At 41.6% G+C, this 16,022-nt stretch overlaps 1 protein-coding gene across 2 annotated transcripts in view; it reads right to left on the bottom strand.

Moving 5' to 3' along the window:
- Window positions 1-7,123: 7,123 nt before the first annotated feature.
- SPHKAP (SPHK1 interactor, AKAP domain containing) overlaps window positions 7,124-16,022 on the bottom strand; it is an 83,619-nt gene continuing 74,720 nt past the window's right edge. For both annotated transcript variants that reach the window (XM_081143395.1, XM_081143396.1), the window contains one exon: window positions 7,124-8,997. In XM_081143395.1, coding sequence (XP_080999521.1) covers window positions 8,854-8,997 — 144 coding nt within the window. In that variant the 3' untranslated portion in view covers window positions 7,124-8,853. The remainder of the gene's footprint in view (window positions 8,998-16,022) is intronic.

The raw sequence follows: 16,022 nt of genomic DNA, 5'->3' as shown, positions 1-16,022 counted from the left end.
GGCATTTTGAGAGGCTAATTTGAAAGTGTACTTTTTTAGTATTTTAAGTGGATTCTGATTTTAAACTTACCATATTGATGCTAAATAAATATTTCCAGGAATGCTGGACGAGAACCAGCATGTGGAACAGCTGAGATAAATTCATGCATGGTTGTTCTAGGAAGATCTGCTTTGTGAAATATGTCTTAACAAATGATTATTAATAAGTATTCTGAACTGGTCAGAGCAAGACTATAGGGGGAAATTATATTCATATTTTGGCATTTATGTCTTCTCTAAATATTAAAAGTTTTTGATCAATTATGCTTACCACATTGATATTAAATAGAATCTGAGAATGACCTCTTCTGAGGATATGAAAGGATTATCTTTTCTCTTGATTATTAGATACAAACAAAATTTATTAGTTAATTATCCCAAGTCTGTTTGCCTCAAGTGTGACTGGATAAGTCACTGCTCCCTGCCTGGCGCATCTGTTTTCTAAAAATGGAGTGAACGGAGAAGGACTTATATTTTCATTGCTTTGGGTTTTTATGGGCCAGTGATTTTCAGAGCATCTCTTGTCTAAGTATTCCAGATCTTCTGTCATCATGATCCTAATTGGTTAAAACAGTGACTTGGGATTTAGATTCATTTTTAAGTTCTTGATACTGAGGGAAGGAAAAAGTAAAGACGTTTACATTTATCATGAAGTATCTAGACATGGCAAGTGATTTGTAAAGTTTGTCAAATTTAAACTTCATGAAATCCCTAGAATTTAAGAAACTAAGTGACTGACCCAAAGTGGCCCAGTTAGTGATGACAGAGCAGGAATTTAGAAAAAGTTTTCATTGTCATAGTTCTAAAATAGAATGTCTAGCATGCTGTCAGAGACACCAGGTCACAAGCATGCGCTCAGACACAAGTAAGAGCCAGCAGAACAATAGACAATGGGAATAGACTCACTGTGACTTCAGAACTAGGAATTATCAAAGGGTATAAAACAACTATGCTTATCATGTGTAAAGAAATATTTAAAAAATAAAACCAAACTTGAAAATATCTGTAGGGAATAGGACACTATAAAAAGTGACATACAGATAAAAAACAAACAAACAAACAAAACAAATAGAACTTCTACAAGTGAAAAAAAGTAACTGAAATTTAAGTACAATGGATGGGTTTAATAGGAGACTTTGCTGAAGAGAGAATTTATAAACTTGAAGATAGGTCAGAAGAAATTATCCAGCTTAGAGAGATACCAGAGATTGGGTAAGAAACAGAAGACAGATCTCAGATGTTTAAATGGAGACAGGGAAAGAAAGGAGAGAGAGAATGGTACAAAATCTGTGATGGCTCAGAATTTTCTAGAACTGTTTACACCAGTCATAAATTCACAAGTGTAATGAATCCTAAAGATAACCAAAAGAAAGGACTATTTAGACATACAGTAGCTGAAACACATCGAAGAAAAATCTTTAAATCTATTTTTGAAGAGGAATGAGGGCAAATCTTCCTGTTACTAGGCTATGTAACAAACAACTTAGTGGTACAAAGCAATTTTATTATGCTAAAAAATTATGTAGGCTAGGAATTTAGATAAGACATAGTAGGATGGTTTGTCTTGGCTCCATGATATGAGGTGCTTGGGCTGGATAACTTGAAGGGATTGCCAGCAGGAATGCTTATACTTGGTCTTTCCAGAGTGATAATTTCAGTCTCACCTGAGATTTTATATAGCAGCTGGATTCCCTCATAGTGAGTACCCAAGAGCACCAGGGAGAAGATACATGGAATGCAATCGCCTAGCCTCAGAAGCCACTTAGCATCACTTTCACCAAACACTTGTGTGTGAAGGTGTCAGAGCCCCCCATTCAGATTCAAGAGCAGGGGATGCAGACACTGCTGTTGAATGAGTGTTAAATAACCTATGGCCATTCTTTAAAAAATTATCTTATCAAAACTATAAAGCTCTATATAAACTCAGGACAACTCTTGAGGGCATGGCATATTGCAATGGCTTAAGTTGGTTTGACATTTTCATGGAGCTTTATTAGGGCATCTACTATAATAGAATTAATAGGGCTATCAGTTTTTAGAGGAGAGATGCCAGGCTTAAGTGCATTTTATTCTACAGAAAGATAGCAAGATAGTTCTTTGGAGACACATTTAATCAATTTCTTGACTACTTAGCTCCAAAATGAATTAAACTATTTAAAAAGATTGTCAGAATGATCTTTCCAACATTCAGGAAGAAATACATTTTAGTTTCAGCAAGCCTCAGTTCAATAGAACCATGTGTGATACCACAAATACTTCGTGAATAACATAGAAAATGGGAAAATAAAAATAAACAAATAAGCCCTTTCATCCTGACAGATATAGTTAGAACACAATGGTCAATCAACGTTTTCCTAACTCTCCAGGCTCAGTCATATGTCCATCCTCAAATCAACCACTGTGGCCAATGAAATAGAAAATGGTGATTGGTAGGTTGTGTGCTGACCCCTGGAGGCTGGGAAGGTATTAGTTTCCTTATAAGTAAGTAGATACCAGGATGGATATTGGGAGTCATTGGGATGGGACAAATAGATGTTAGAAGAGCCTCTATCAAGTGCCCACTATAGGAAATGCACATTTTGGGCAGAGAAAACAGCTTGTGTAAGGTTCTTCAAGGTCATGAATCATTTGTGGGAAAATGGCAGGAATTGTTATGGCTGGAGTGGATAATATCTGTAACCTGTGACCACAGCAACCACAGGGGGTAGACTATAATTATGTTTCACTGAAAGGTGACTACATAATTATTTTACGATCGATGCTCTTTCAAAATAAAGCAGAAACCTGTATTCCTATGGAGCTGAGATAGGAGACTGGAAAAAATAGAGAATACAGAAGTATTACATAAAAGGTTTATTAAAGGACTTTCTCATGTTCTCTGGGATTTTAGCAATTCTACTTCAAGCTGAAGTTGACTATCCTCAATTATAGGTTCTCTTCATGGGTCCATGAACTTGACACCTGAAAGCTCCCCCTGAGAATCACCTGCCTAAAGTATGCTTTGCCCAGCTGAAAACTAGATTTATAAACACCTCAGCCTGTTTTAACCCTGCCTCTGCAGACTCATATGTCACTTGTCATGTAGGCATCAGCCGGAATGACCTTTCCAAAACAGAGTCAAGGACTCAGGAATCACATTGACATCATACCTTGGATGGTGCTGTGCTGCTTATAAAGCGTGTTTATGAATGTTGTCAAATGTAATACTTCAAACCCTGTAATGAAGGTGCATTGATGCTCATTTTATAGACAGTAAACTGAGGGTCAGAAAGGTTAATGATTTTTCTAAAGATACACAGATGGTCAGTGTCAAATGAGACTCAAGACTAGACTCCCTTATCCCTTACCCCAGCACTCCTTCGGCGGTTGCCTTTTTCCATATGAATGAAGCAGACATTATTAGAAGCCTCTCCTTGTCCAAGCATGGCTTGAATCACAGAATCTACATCATTTCAAGCTACTCCATGAAACTGGGAATATAGCAATAGCTTGCCTATACTCAGAATATTAGAATAATAGGAAATACAAGTAACCTACTTTCAAAAACAAATGTGCATGAAACACCACATTGCTTGGACTGACCCCCCACATCTTAGTTACACACTCAATGTCTTCCACATTTTGGAAGACAAGTTCTCCCATTTTCCCGAGCTTTGTGTCCTATATTGTCTTGGCTGTGAGATGCCATCCCGTCACCCACACTCTTCCTTTTGCTTAGAATCGTCTTCCTTACACTTCTTCCATTTCTGCTTTTCCAAACCCGACCTGGGCTTTAAGGAACTGTCCACATGGAACCTCGACGTCCTTACTCCCCAGCTGGCCCCTGCGGCCATCTCACTGGCACTCGGTTCCGGTCCATTACTCCAGCACCTAAGTGTTGCCCAGCAGGCCTGTGCGCTCTGTCACTTCATTCTCCCTGCCCCTCCCTCGCTGGCCTGCCTTAGGGGGGAGACCTCCAACTCCGCCACGAGCCAACCTTGGCATTTGTGACTTTGAAAACATCGTCTTTCTAATCTTTTTTTTTCTTTCTTGCTGCCTTCTGGAGTCAAGCTCTAAAAACAGAATTTAAAATTCATCTCCCAGTGAGTCTGTGATGTTCCTTCTTTCCATGCTGAAATCACGCCTGGCGCACCCTTCCTCTGGGATCCATTGAACCACCCGCTCCTTGGCTCGCTGTTTAACTTTCACTGTGGTTGAGAATGTTTAATATGATATGACATTTTAAAAAGTTAAATATAACCCCTTAAAAATGATTTTAAAAAGCATTATGAGAGAAACCAAACAATTTTTTCTTTGCAATTTAAGAAGAAAGTTTTATTGCAATTTTAAAGTTTAGGGAAACAACTGGTGTTCATTCGGGTTATCCGATTGAAGACATCTTTACATTCTGCATTAAAGTGAAGTATTTACCTGAAGGCTGTTTACGTGGTTGACCCAGGAGTATAATCTCCTTGCACGGAGGTACCTCAAACAGTTAAAGCAGCCTTCTACATAGCCATCAACTCCACTTTCCCAGCCTTAATGTTCTCCATGTCAAGTAAGTAACACGGAGTTTTGTTCATCGGTCTCTCTCCTTATTTTGGGACAGCAGTGGTAGCTAAGAAAATACATGATTGCACTGACAAAGGATGACTTGTGGTTTTTGACTCTGTTTCTGTGGCCCTCTGCATTGTCTGTCCTTTGGCCACCCTTACCCCTCATGTCTCCAGTTTATGCCAAGTTAAAACACTGCAGCAGAAATTCAGCATGCAGGCCCTGGGATGAATCCCACTCTGCCTGTTTCTAGTTCTCGGACCTTAAGCAAGTTACTTACATCCATCACTCTCCAGATTCTTCAATAATAAACTTGTAATAATAACACCTCCTTCACAGGGCTGCTGTGGAGATGAAATAAGTTAATATAGTACATGTAAAGCACTTAAACTGGTGCCTGGCATATATAGCCAGTGCTCTGTTTGTTAGCTGTTACTATTATTATTCTCTGATACCTTGATTAGGGCCCCTCACATCTCTGAATCTAGTTTCCTTACCTGCACAGCTGGGGCCACAGTTTGTTTCCACACTCCAATGAGCTCCATGGTCTGGACAAGAAGCAGAGAGGGCGAAATCCTTAGAACAACGGTGGCTGATTACCGCTGGGCAGCGTCATGCCAGGCTGTCCTGGATTTCCAGAATCTGCGGAGTCTGACCACGCTCGGACTTCCGTGAGTTGCTCACCAGCTGATGTCCTATCTTCCAATGCAAGGACTTGCCAAAGCCTCCTCGCTAAGTCAGGAAAATTCATTTTCCTCCAGGAATGCATTCACTTATTTTTAAATGTCATTTATTCATTAGTCAGAGGAGTTCTGATGAGGACAGTTTGACCCTGACTTTCTAGAAGAGAAGACGGCCTGCCTCAGGCAAGGCAAGCTCTAGTGTCATGCAGGGCAAGTACATGCAAGTGGTGGGGACAGCCAGGGCTGGAGGAAGTTCAGACAGGCTCCTGAGGGACGTGCCTGAACCTTAGCCAAGGGCGGGAAATAGCCCGGGAGACATGGGGGGGGCACTGCCCCCTCGCACACTTCTGTTCCTTGGAGCGGAGTTAAGGCTTCACCCGTCCTCACCACGGCCCACGAGGTGCGGTCAGGGTTGCCGTGGCAGCAAGCCCCCGTGGCTCTCTTAGTTGCTCAAGTGTGGACAGCAGCGGACGGTGCCCCTGTCTCTGCTTACTACCAAACGTCGCACAGGGCGAGGGGCTCTCTCAGGTGATAACTTTGCTCCTTTAAAACTCTCACACTTACCCACAGAGCAACCCGAGGCCGCCGGGTTAGGCATGAGCTAAAGTGGCTTCCCATCACACTTCACCCTGCTACGTGCTCGGGCAAATTTATTCTATATACGGTCTTTTTATTATGACTCAGAAGCTCTAGTCCTCACGAGAATGGAAATCCTAAAAGGCCAAGGACCTTGTCTGTTCTTTTTTGCAAATTTTTTGGTGTCAGCTGGCACGCCTGGGGCCGAATCCATGCTTGTGGCGGGAACAGCTAAATAGGAGCGCCTCTCCGGATGCCAGGCACTCTGCTGGGCTCCTCTCCTTACGTCTCTTGTCTGTGAGTTGGATGCCAGGCTTCAAAAGGCCTGTGCTGCGATGTCAGCCAGATCCCAACAGGCTGTTATAAATATTTATGGCTTCTTACGTCTTCAGAGGTGTATGTGGGAGTTCTGTTGTAACTGGTTTTGAATGGCTTTTTCTATTATGGTATAAAGGAATAACATTACATTTATTATCTAAACCATCGTAATTGGAGTATTTTTAATTAAAAGTAAAGCATTTCATTTGCTTTGAGTAGCAGGTGGTTAGAACTGTTATCTATTTTCAGGAAATCTAGGTAAAGGAAGAACACATTCGCAAGGCTGGGTCAGAGCCCAACATCAGGACCTCATCCCCCAGCAGCTGGGGGGTTGGCAGAAGCCCTTTGCGTTGATGGAAACCGCCCTAGGAGCCTTTGTGCCGCGAGGCTTTGGCTGTGGCATGAAGCAGCCAATGTGGACATTTATCTTGCCATGTATGAGCCGTGGCCTATGTCATATAAACCCAACTCTGGACTTCTCTTAGATTTAGAATTTTCTTACTTTAATAGTAGCATATTTCTTGAAGAGTTAGATTTCTTTCTTCACTTTCTTTCCTATTTTCCCCTTCCTTCCCTTTACCCTCCCTCCCTCCCTCCCTCCCTCCCTCCCTCCCTCCCTCCCTCCCTCCCTCCCTCCCTCCCTCCCTCCCTCCCTTTCTGGGGAAGTGGTTACTGGCTTCTTGTGGGTAGGAGCCAGGGGTGCTACTAAATCCTACAATGTGCAGGACAACCCTCCGCAACAAAGAATTACCCGGCCCCCAGGTCAACAGTGCCAAGTCTGAGAAGCGCTGATGGCCGGCGTCCACGAGCATTACTGATCTGAACAGATTTCGTCAGACACTTGTTTACCCAGAGTCTGACAGCGGCCAGCAAAGCTGGTCAAGGGGTATGCCTGTCTTCAGCCAATCGCACTGGGACTATTTTCTGTTTGGGCGCTTAAGCTCTTGGGAAAAAAGAATCAATAATTTGGCAACAAAAATTTATTGATTAGTTTGCAACGTTAAGTACAACACACAGAACTTCATCACATGGTTCCAATTCAGTATTTGTGCTTGTAGGGTAAGTAAACATTCATCAGAGCACAACAGAAGTACACACGATATTCTGGGGTTGTTTAAAAAATAAATAGATCTTTTTTCATTTCATAGCACAAATAATTTTCAGCTTGAGATGATGAATAAATTTTAAAATTTGACATTTGATCAATGTGTCAAATTACACGAATAACTTAAATTTGGACTATTTATAAAATAAATGCCTAATGAGTCCTGGGGTGGATTCCTGGGGTGGGAGGGGAAGTGTGGTTTACAAGGAAGCTTTCTTGACATTCCAAGACGGGGATGACACATAAGGCAGCATTGCTGGGGTGGGGCCTTGTTCCCATTTAAAATTACTTCACCATCTCTAGAAATAGTGTAAAAGCTTAGTATTTTAGGAAATCTCTTATAAACACCTTCTTTGATCAAGAAAATAAAAGCCAGTGTAGCTCATTTAGTTGAAAGGAAAAAAGACTTATTAGGGAGAAGTTAGATACTTTCATTTTCCGAAAGATTAAATTTCTGTTATTAAAATACTTAAATGTAATAAGGTTTTCTTTTTCCCGAGTTAAACACCAATATCTTTGGATTGAGAAGAGTCTATGATCCTCACTGGTTATGTTGAATGAATCCTGCATCTGTCAGTATGAATGTCATCCTAGTAGCAGGTCTGCCATTTGGGTACCAACACATTTATTATATAACCACTGAGCTCCACATCAATATGTGATTAAGACAACAATCTCTTTAGATTTTAGGACTCTCTAAGATAACTCAATATATTATTTAAGATAATCTCTTCATAATTTACAATAATAATAAAATGAAAGTTTATATTTTATATAATTTAATAAACAAGCATATTTAATCTTAAAAGACTTTCCTTTTTAATTTATTTTTATTTTTTGTAGAAAGCTTGCCCATAGGGTAAGAATTCTGTAACTATGTTAGCCAACTAGTACAGAGATGGAAATAAGACAATCTTTGACCTTCCTCTCTCTCAGCTGAAAGCCAATAGTTTTCTGGTTAGTTAGGCATCTAGATGTTGGGGACTTGTGGGATATTTATTAGTGGGTTGCAGTAAATAAATGAAGTCACCTCGGTAGAAGACACTGATGATACTCTTACATTTCTGTTAATATCCACTGATACTGGTCTGAAAATGGAAATTTTTTATATCAAAGTTCTGGAAACTTCCTATCCACATTTTAAGTGTTTACTTGGGCTGATGGCCCTGTAATCTGCTCAGAAAAGTAACACAAAGTTTACAGCATAGTTTACAAAATTACTTTGACCAGTGACTTCGTTTCCAGTTGATTAACATAATTGGAAACATTACACATTTTACATTATTAAAAATATGCAACAGCAGCTTTTTTTAGAGGTTGGGCCTAGTTATAAGCTTTTACTATGAGGCCCATAGTGGTTTTCCCAGCCACTCTAATTCAAACTCTTTTGAACTCACCCACAGGTTGTATTGATTTGTACAGAATCTATAGTTTGCTTTTCCTCAGATTTACTCCATGAGCAGTAGCCTTGAACAGCACATTTTTTATAGCTCTGCTAATGGGATGCAAAGTTTGAGAAAGTTCAGAGCATGTAGAACAAATCACTATAATCTATGCTGGAAAAAAGGAAAGAAATACTGTATACAGAGCATAGCTGCCTTATCCCAGTCCCAACAGCCAGTCGAAGAGACCCGGGGCCCCGTCTTTCTGCTCCTCGTGTATTTTGCAGTGTTGAACGACGGCGTGGAAGATATCCCCCACTTTCCAGGACTTCCGGTGAACCAGCCGCACAACATCTAGGAACTAAAGAGAAGCACTAAGTTAGAACTCACGTAGCACAGAGGATCCTCAAGGTCATCTCATGCAACCACTCTCCCAAAGCCAGCTGTTCTCCAGGCTAGTTCTGAATATTTCTGGTGACATCGTAACTATTTTCCAGGAGAGCCTACTTTCTTTCTAGACAGTTCAGCTCATTGGAGAGTTCTTTTCAACTGAACTGGAGTTTTTCCCTCACAGCAGTTGCCATTCATTGATTGAGAGAGACTAAATGGAATTTTTTCAAGAGTCTGTCTTTTGAATATTTAAAGGGTTTCCTCTGGTCTGCTTTTCTCTGGAATAGATGTTCTCTGACAGGACTGTACAGTAAGGTTCCCAATCCCGTCTATATGTGTCATAAATAATCTCTCACTGGATGTATACAGTTAGGCCCAATATGTCAAGCGCTAAACTTTTGCACTGGTTCCCTACTGGTTCCTCATTCCATCTTGGAAAGTCCTCTCTGCCATCATCATCACTAAGTAAGAGAGATTGGCTTTCCCTTGCAGCAGGGAAAGGAAAGACTGTGGAAACACCCTAGATTTATCACCTGATTACTGCTACTGGCTTCAATTGACCATGATTCAGAAAGTTTTTGACTGCAGGTAAATTGTGAGCTGAAATGTTGGAAATTGGGGAAATCGTTATAGATCATTCCCTTTATGATACTTTGGGATGGAGACCTCCCAAACTCCTTAGTAAGATACTTAAAAAAAAAAGGAACAATTATTAATAGCCCAAACCTGTAGGAAGTACTTTTATGCATGCAATCTCATTCAATTCTGTCAACAACCCTATGAAATAGGCATTAACAGATGAAAAAATTGAGGGCTTGAGAGATGGAAAGTTGGTAGTACAGTGCATGTTTTTCTAGCACTGCAGTCCAGTGCTATTTCTACTCCAGCACCTGGCTGCATTTTGGTGGAGGGAGAATATTGATATTTATTGATATTTATTTGGAGCACTGGGAGAAAGCAATGGCTGGGATTTTATGGAGAAGAAAGGCCTATGAAGAAGATGAGAGAACATATGCACCCCTATGTTCACTGCAGCGTTATTTACAATAGCCAAGGGTTGGAAGCAGCCCAAGTGCCCATCAGTAGATGAGTGGATACAACAGCTGTGGCACATTCACACCATGGAATACCACTGGGTCATAAAACAGAAGAAAATCTTACCCTTTGGGACAGCATGGATGGACCTGGAGAGCATTATGCTAAGTGAAATAAGCCAGTCAGAGAAAGACAAATATCATATGAGCTCATGTGGAATTTAATGAACAAAATAAAGTAACAAACAAAAGAGAAACTGACTCATAGATACAGAGAACAGACGGACAGCTGTCAGAGGGGAGGGGAGTTGGAGAGCTGGGTGAAAAGGGTGGAGGGATTAAGCAAAACAAACACAAAAAACTCATGGACACACACAACAGTATGGTGATAACCGGAGGGAAAGGAGGGTGGGGGGAGGCAGGAGAGGTAAAGGGGGGATAAATGGTGATGGAAAAATACTTGACTTGGGGTGTTGAACACAAAATACAAAATACAGATGATGTATTACAGACTTGTACACCTGAAGCCTATATAATGTCAATGTCAATGTGATATTAGCCAATGTCACCCCAATAAATTCAATAAAAAACGGAGCTGAGGATTGTGGTTTAGTTACTATTTCTTCAACGTTTCCTTCTAGGATTTTTTTGCTCTGCTCTTTTTGTGTTTGCCCAGATTTTTAAGATCAGCCAGAAACTGAAATGCTAATTTCTATCTGTCTTTTTCTTTCTCTCCAGCTTGAATTTGTTAATTCATTTCAATTACTGGGAAGTCATCTTCTAAAGAGCTACTATTAAATTATGTTTCTTCTCACAGCTGTGATGGCACCAACTATGTGCACAGTTATAGAAATCAGCGCTTTATTATACTTGCCTGCCTTGTGTTGACTTACTCAGAATAAAGCAATTTCCTAGGCTGGAAAATGAAATACTTACCATTTAATGCATGGAAACATAAACATTATCTCAGAGAGTTTTAGGATGATATAAAAAGGGGGACAGATGGGAGGCCAATGGCAACCATGTTATAGACAGTAATCTCCCGGGGAAGAAGAGCGTCCTAACCGTCTTTTAATATCTTGCGCTCGTACTTCCTAGGGACTCGGTAAATATTTGCTGATTGACAGGAGGCATGAACGTTCACATGTAAGTCAAATACATGCACAGTGATCACGAGGACTGTTTGGAATGTGGAGTGACATCCAGAACCAACACAGATGAGCTTTGTTTAAGTATTTATTCTTGAGGTTTATGTCATGTATTTATACAGATATAATTAAAAATAAACATGCATAGGTTGGGGCTGCTTACTCAGTAATTTTCTGTTGATAGGATGCTCGTCAAAAATGGCTGGAGGGAATGGGTCTAGGCAAAGGCTGAGCAGAGCTTCGACTGGGGTGATGGTAGTGGGCAAGGAGCAATATAAAAGCTGGTCTTGGGGCATGGGTCCTATGGGCCAGGGGCCAAGGGTGAGCGCTGTGGGGGTAGATCCTCAGGACCTTTCTTCACTGCTCCCTACAACAGCGATGGGGGGTTAGTGCCATCAGCTCCGTCAGCCTGGGTGACAGAACTTCGGAGACTCTCAGTTGCCTGGGACCCCTCACAGTTCTGCCTAGCCTCCTGTCATCCTATTCCTGAAATGTTAGGAAACCTAATCCTTTAGGTTAAGGCTTTGCTTAAAATGCAACCCCCCTCAGTTAGGGGAGCAACCCCAGCAGCTATTCATAAGTTATGGAGATGCATAAAAATTATTTTGTGAGCTATTACTTATACCCTGGTGTGCATAAATGATCTGAGGCATGTTTTCTATGGGAAAAAATGGCAAAAACATGAGGCGTCAGAGAAAAGGGGAGAAAGGCTAAGGTGTCTTTGCATAATTCGATTAATCAGACTTTTCCAGCTCTTACTGAAAGTCTAGAAAGTAGGTGTTCTCGGTGCAGAAGGTGTGAACATCCAGTTTCTGAGGCTGTTGACTTTCCCTCAGGATTTCTCTGAAGGGTCACCCCATGGCCTTAGGCCAGACATATCCCTTGAGGGTGTCTCCTCTCCCTTAACATGTCTTAAAAGATGCAGTCAACATAAAGTGCACAGGAATATAAAGTTAGCCTTAGCTTCTTTCTTTCTTCTTTCTGTAAATCCTGGTTCATCGGATCACCATTTTGTCTCCAACTTGCATCTCTGAGTCATGGCTCTAAAAGGGAATCAAAGCTCTGGGGCGGACACCAGTGATTGTCAAACTTTTCCCAGAAGGCTCTGGGCCACAGGACTTTCTAGAAGCCCAGTATCAGTTTCTTTCCATCTATTTGGGACCTGGTGGAAGAGGGTCCCTCAATGTGGAGATGACCAGGATGCTGTTGACTGACCCAAAGTTGTCAAAATGCTCCACCAGCAAGGCCACTTGGCATGCCAGTGATTTGTGGAATAGTCACAGGCTAAAATCTACTCATGATTTCTAAATCCAGGCCGATATCCCAATAATACAGTTTTAAAAAACGCTGTGGTCCCACTAAATATACCCTGCTCTGAGGCAGTGATGACTTAATCGCAGACATCCAGGCCTTGAAACATCTGCGGGCCTGAGGAGCAGGAAGGCCTTATGCTGTCTTTTCTTCCTTCCTTTACAAAAACTTCCAGATAAAAATGAAGCTTTTTTTTTTTTTTGGTGAAGAAACCAGGAAAGGACATTTCCAGCTCATTACCATAGCCTTTTAAAAATAGCAGCTGGTCCTAGATATTTTACTGTGCCTGTCAATGTTATTGCCTTGGTAATTTCATAATCAGCTTTCATATGTCAGGGATTTGGGTTTTTCTTTCTAATTAATTGAAAAAAAAGTCAAAATTGTTCTTTTCCTGCCATTTCAGAATCAATAATAATTAGATTCCCTTCATATATGCCACAGTTGGCATTTCCCTGAGCAAATGTTTTTGTCTTAGGAGACTAGGTGAATTTGCATCCTGAGATGGTATATCATTGGTAGATGCATTTGAAGAAAAGCATCATGTGGCAGGTGGCTTTTACATTCTCAGGTGCATTTACTAAATTAGATTGTTTACCAGATCATATGGTGGAATCTGTTGCACACCATGTGGGTTGTTTTTGGAACATTCAATATAGATTTCTGAAAGCAGCTACCATCTTTTGCTCCAAGGCACAACTCCGTTTCATTACGCACCAGTGAGCTGGTCTTTACAGCGCTCCTGCAATTATGGCCTGTTTAGCTGTAGTTTTCAGCCTTGACTGCACACTGGAACCATCAGGGACCTTTGGAAAATCTTTGATTCCTGGGTTTTATCCCAGGAGGAGATTCTGATTTAAGTGGCCAAAGCATCAGGGTCTCTAAAAGCTCCCCAGATGAGTCTAGCATACGCTGAGTTTCAGAACCACCACTAAAGGGTTCAGTTCAAGAATTTCTTACATTTATAAGTGAAGAGACAGTGTCTATTATGGACTGAATGTATCCCACCCCCAAATACATATATTGAAGCCTTAACCCCCCAGTGTGACAGTATTTGGAGGTGAGGCCTTTGAGATATAAATTGGTTTTGATAAGGTCTTGAGGATGGGACTCCCATGGCAGGACTCACGCCGTTATAAGACAAGGAAGACACCAGAGCCTTCTCTCTCTGCTGTGTGAGGGCACCGCTAGGAAGAGGGCCCTCGCCAGCAACTAAGTCTGCTGGCACCTCGATCTTGGACTTCCCAGCCTCCACCGCTGAGAAATCAAAGACTGCTGTCCAAGCCACTCAGTCTGTGGTATTTCGTGATAGCAGCTCAAGCTGACTGAGACAGCACCGAATGCTCCTTGTTTTCCCTTCCTTTGCTGTGCACATCTTCCCCTGGGACTTTAAGGGTCGCGTTTTTGAGAAAGTTAGGTTAACAGTCAATGTCATCAGCGTTTTCTCTGGCACTCTGCTTCCGCCACTTTGCGTGTGGAATGGAATAAGAAATTAAGAGTCGGGCTCCTTTTTTGACCCCTCCTTTTTGGGAGGGTACGCAAACATCGGCTTCCTTTCTTTCCTCTGTTCTATGCACTGCTTCCAAGTAAAGGAAACAATTCTGGAAGCAGGCATACGAATGAGAAAGGCGCTTGGCTTCCTGGGAGGCTGGCCGTTGGCTCACGCCAGCTCACAGGGGCTCGTTGAATTTAAACAGGAGAAAAGAGATCACTGATGCTTTGGATCCAAAAAGCAAAAACAATTAGCCAATTGGTGTCATTTCTTTTTAACCATTTGCTTTCATGCGTCTTTCTTCTGAATAAAGTGGGTTCAGTTGAACTGATATCAAGGTCATTGTGAGTTAGATTTACAAACTGTTTTAGATCAGGTGTTAGGATTCTCAGCAGTCTTTGCCCTGGAATTTAGCAGGCCTAAAAGCACCTCGAACTCTGCCTCTCCTTCAGGATATTTCCTATGGAAGATTGTCTCAAACTTCTGTGCTCACCAGAATCACCGCCCTTGAGGGAAGCTGTTTAAAATGCTTATTTTTAGGCCCCATTCCTGGAAGTGACCTAGAGATGTGAATTGTAAATAAATGTCCCAGGTGATTCAGGACACTTGGCTCACGGTCTTGGTGTAAAATTTACAACTTCAGTGTGTTTCTCATTTCCCTTGCCCAGAATAAGTTTCCTTCATATTTCAAGGTTGCTCTTTACAACCTGAGCTTCTCTTCCTTTCTGTTCTCCCTGCCTTTGTTTCTCCTGGAGCTAGAATGTAAACCCCGAGAGGGTGGGAAATGTTATTTCTTTTGTTGTCTGTATCCCTAGAACCTAGAACAGTGCCTGGTATCTTGTATGTACCCAATGAATGTTTAATAAATATTCTGAATGTATGACTTTTAAGTAGACTTAACATTTTAAGAAATGGACCGAGCACAATGAAAGCTTGAAAATGAAGGAATCATTGATCAGAGAGCATCCCAGTACATCGGGCACCCAGAATGTTTGGAATTTGCCTTTTCAGTTGAAATAGGGCTGGAATTAGTTTTAAGCTCACTTTATGTACCTGCCAACTCCGAGGTCAGTGGTGGGGAACATGAGCTGCTTCAGTGTGTATTCATGATCTCCTCTGCCCTTTAGTCTGTGCCTGTATTTTCACAAGGCAGGAGGCTCAAGAAGTTGGGAATACCATAAGGGAGACATGTTGGCTAAATTAACTTATCCAAAAAATTTCAGGATTCACACAAATAGGGACTAAGGGTATGCTTTTCTGAATGGTGTTTAATGCTGAAGTTACAGTGGGAAGTGACACTTCTGAAGTGAACAGAGATGCTGCTTTGACCTCCAGGCTGATGAGAAGCTAAGGAGACAGAGCTGCACTTTCGTGGCCCAGCCTCCTCAGTGGGCGGCCACAGTCTCTCTTCAATGCCACTTATCCATGGCCACTTAACCACCGGCTAATTAAAAACAGTCAGAATGAGGTCTCCAAATGCACTATTGATTTTAAAAGGTCAAAATCCTGCTTAAGGATTTGCTTTATGTAACCAGCTCTGTCACAGACAACAAACGGGGCCCATTTCTAGAGAAGCCACTGTGTGCAGAGAATCTTAACCACCCCCTCCCCCCAAATATGCGAAGATTGAATGGATTGAATATGGGATGGATTGAATCACTGTTTAATGTTTTTCTTGATAACGCTGAGAATAGTTATGAGCAAGGACAGGCATTCTCTCTAAGAGCTGACAACCAGTTGGGGACAAAAAAATATCAAGGCAGGGTGGCTGCCCTTCGGTTTCCAGCATAGGTCAAGCCTTTCCTTCTACCTTGTATTGCAATGAGTGCTATGAAGAGGTTTGTTTCAGAGCAAGGACACATTTAAAAAAACGGACTCTTTGGAAAAGCCCCCATCCCCTCAATTTACTTTCTCGTCGCCACCAACTAGCTGAGACAAACTGAGGTCAACGAGAAAGGAGCCGTGATCGCCCTGGCGGGTGGGAGTCTTCGGAGGTCTGGTCATCATCAAGCTG

This window comes from Miniopterus schreibersii, assembly GCF_964146895.1.
Source record: "Miniopterus schreibersii genome assembly, chromosome: 7".
NCBI lineage: Eukaryota > Metazoa > Chordata > Mammalia > Chiroptera > Miniopteridae > Miniopterus > Miniopterus schreibersii.
This window is presented reverse-complemented; position numbering and strand designations above follow the sequence as displayed.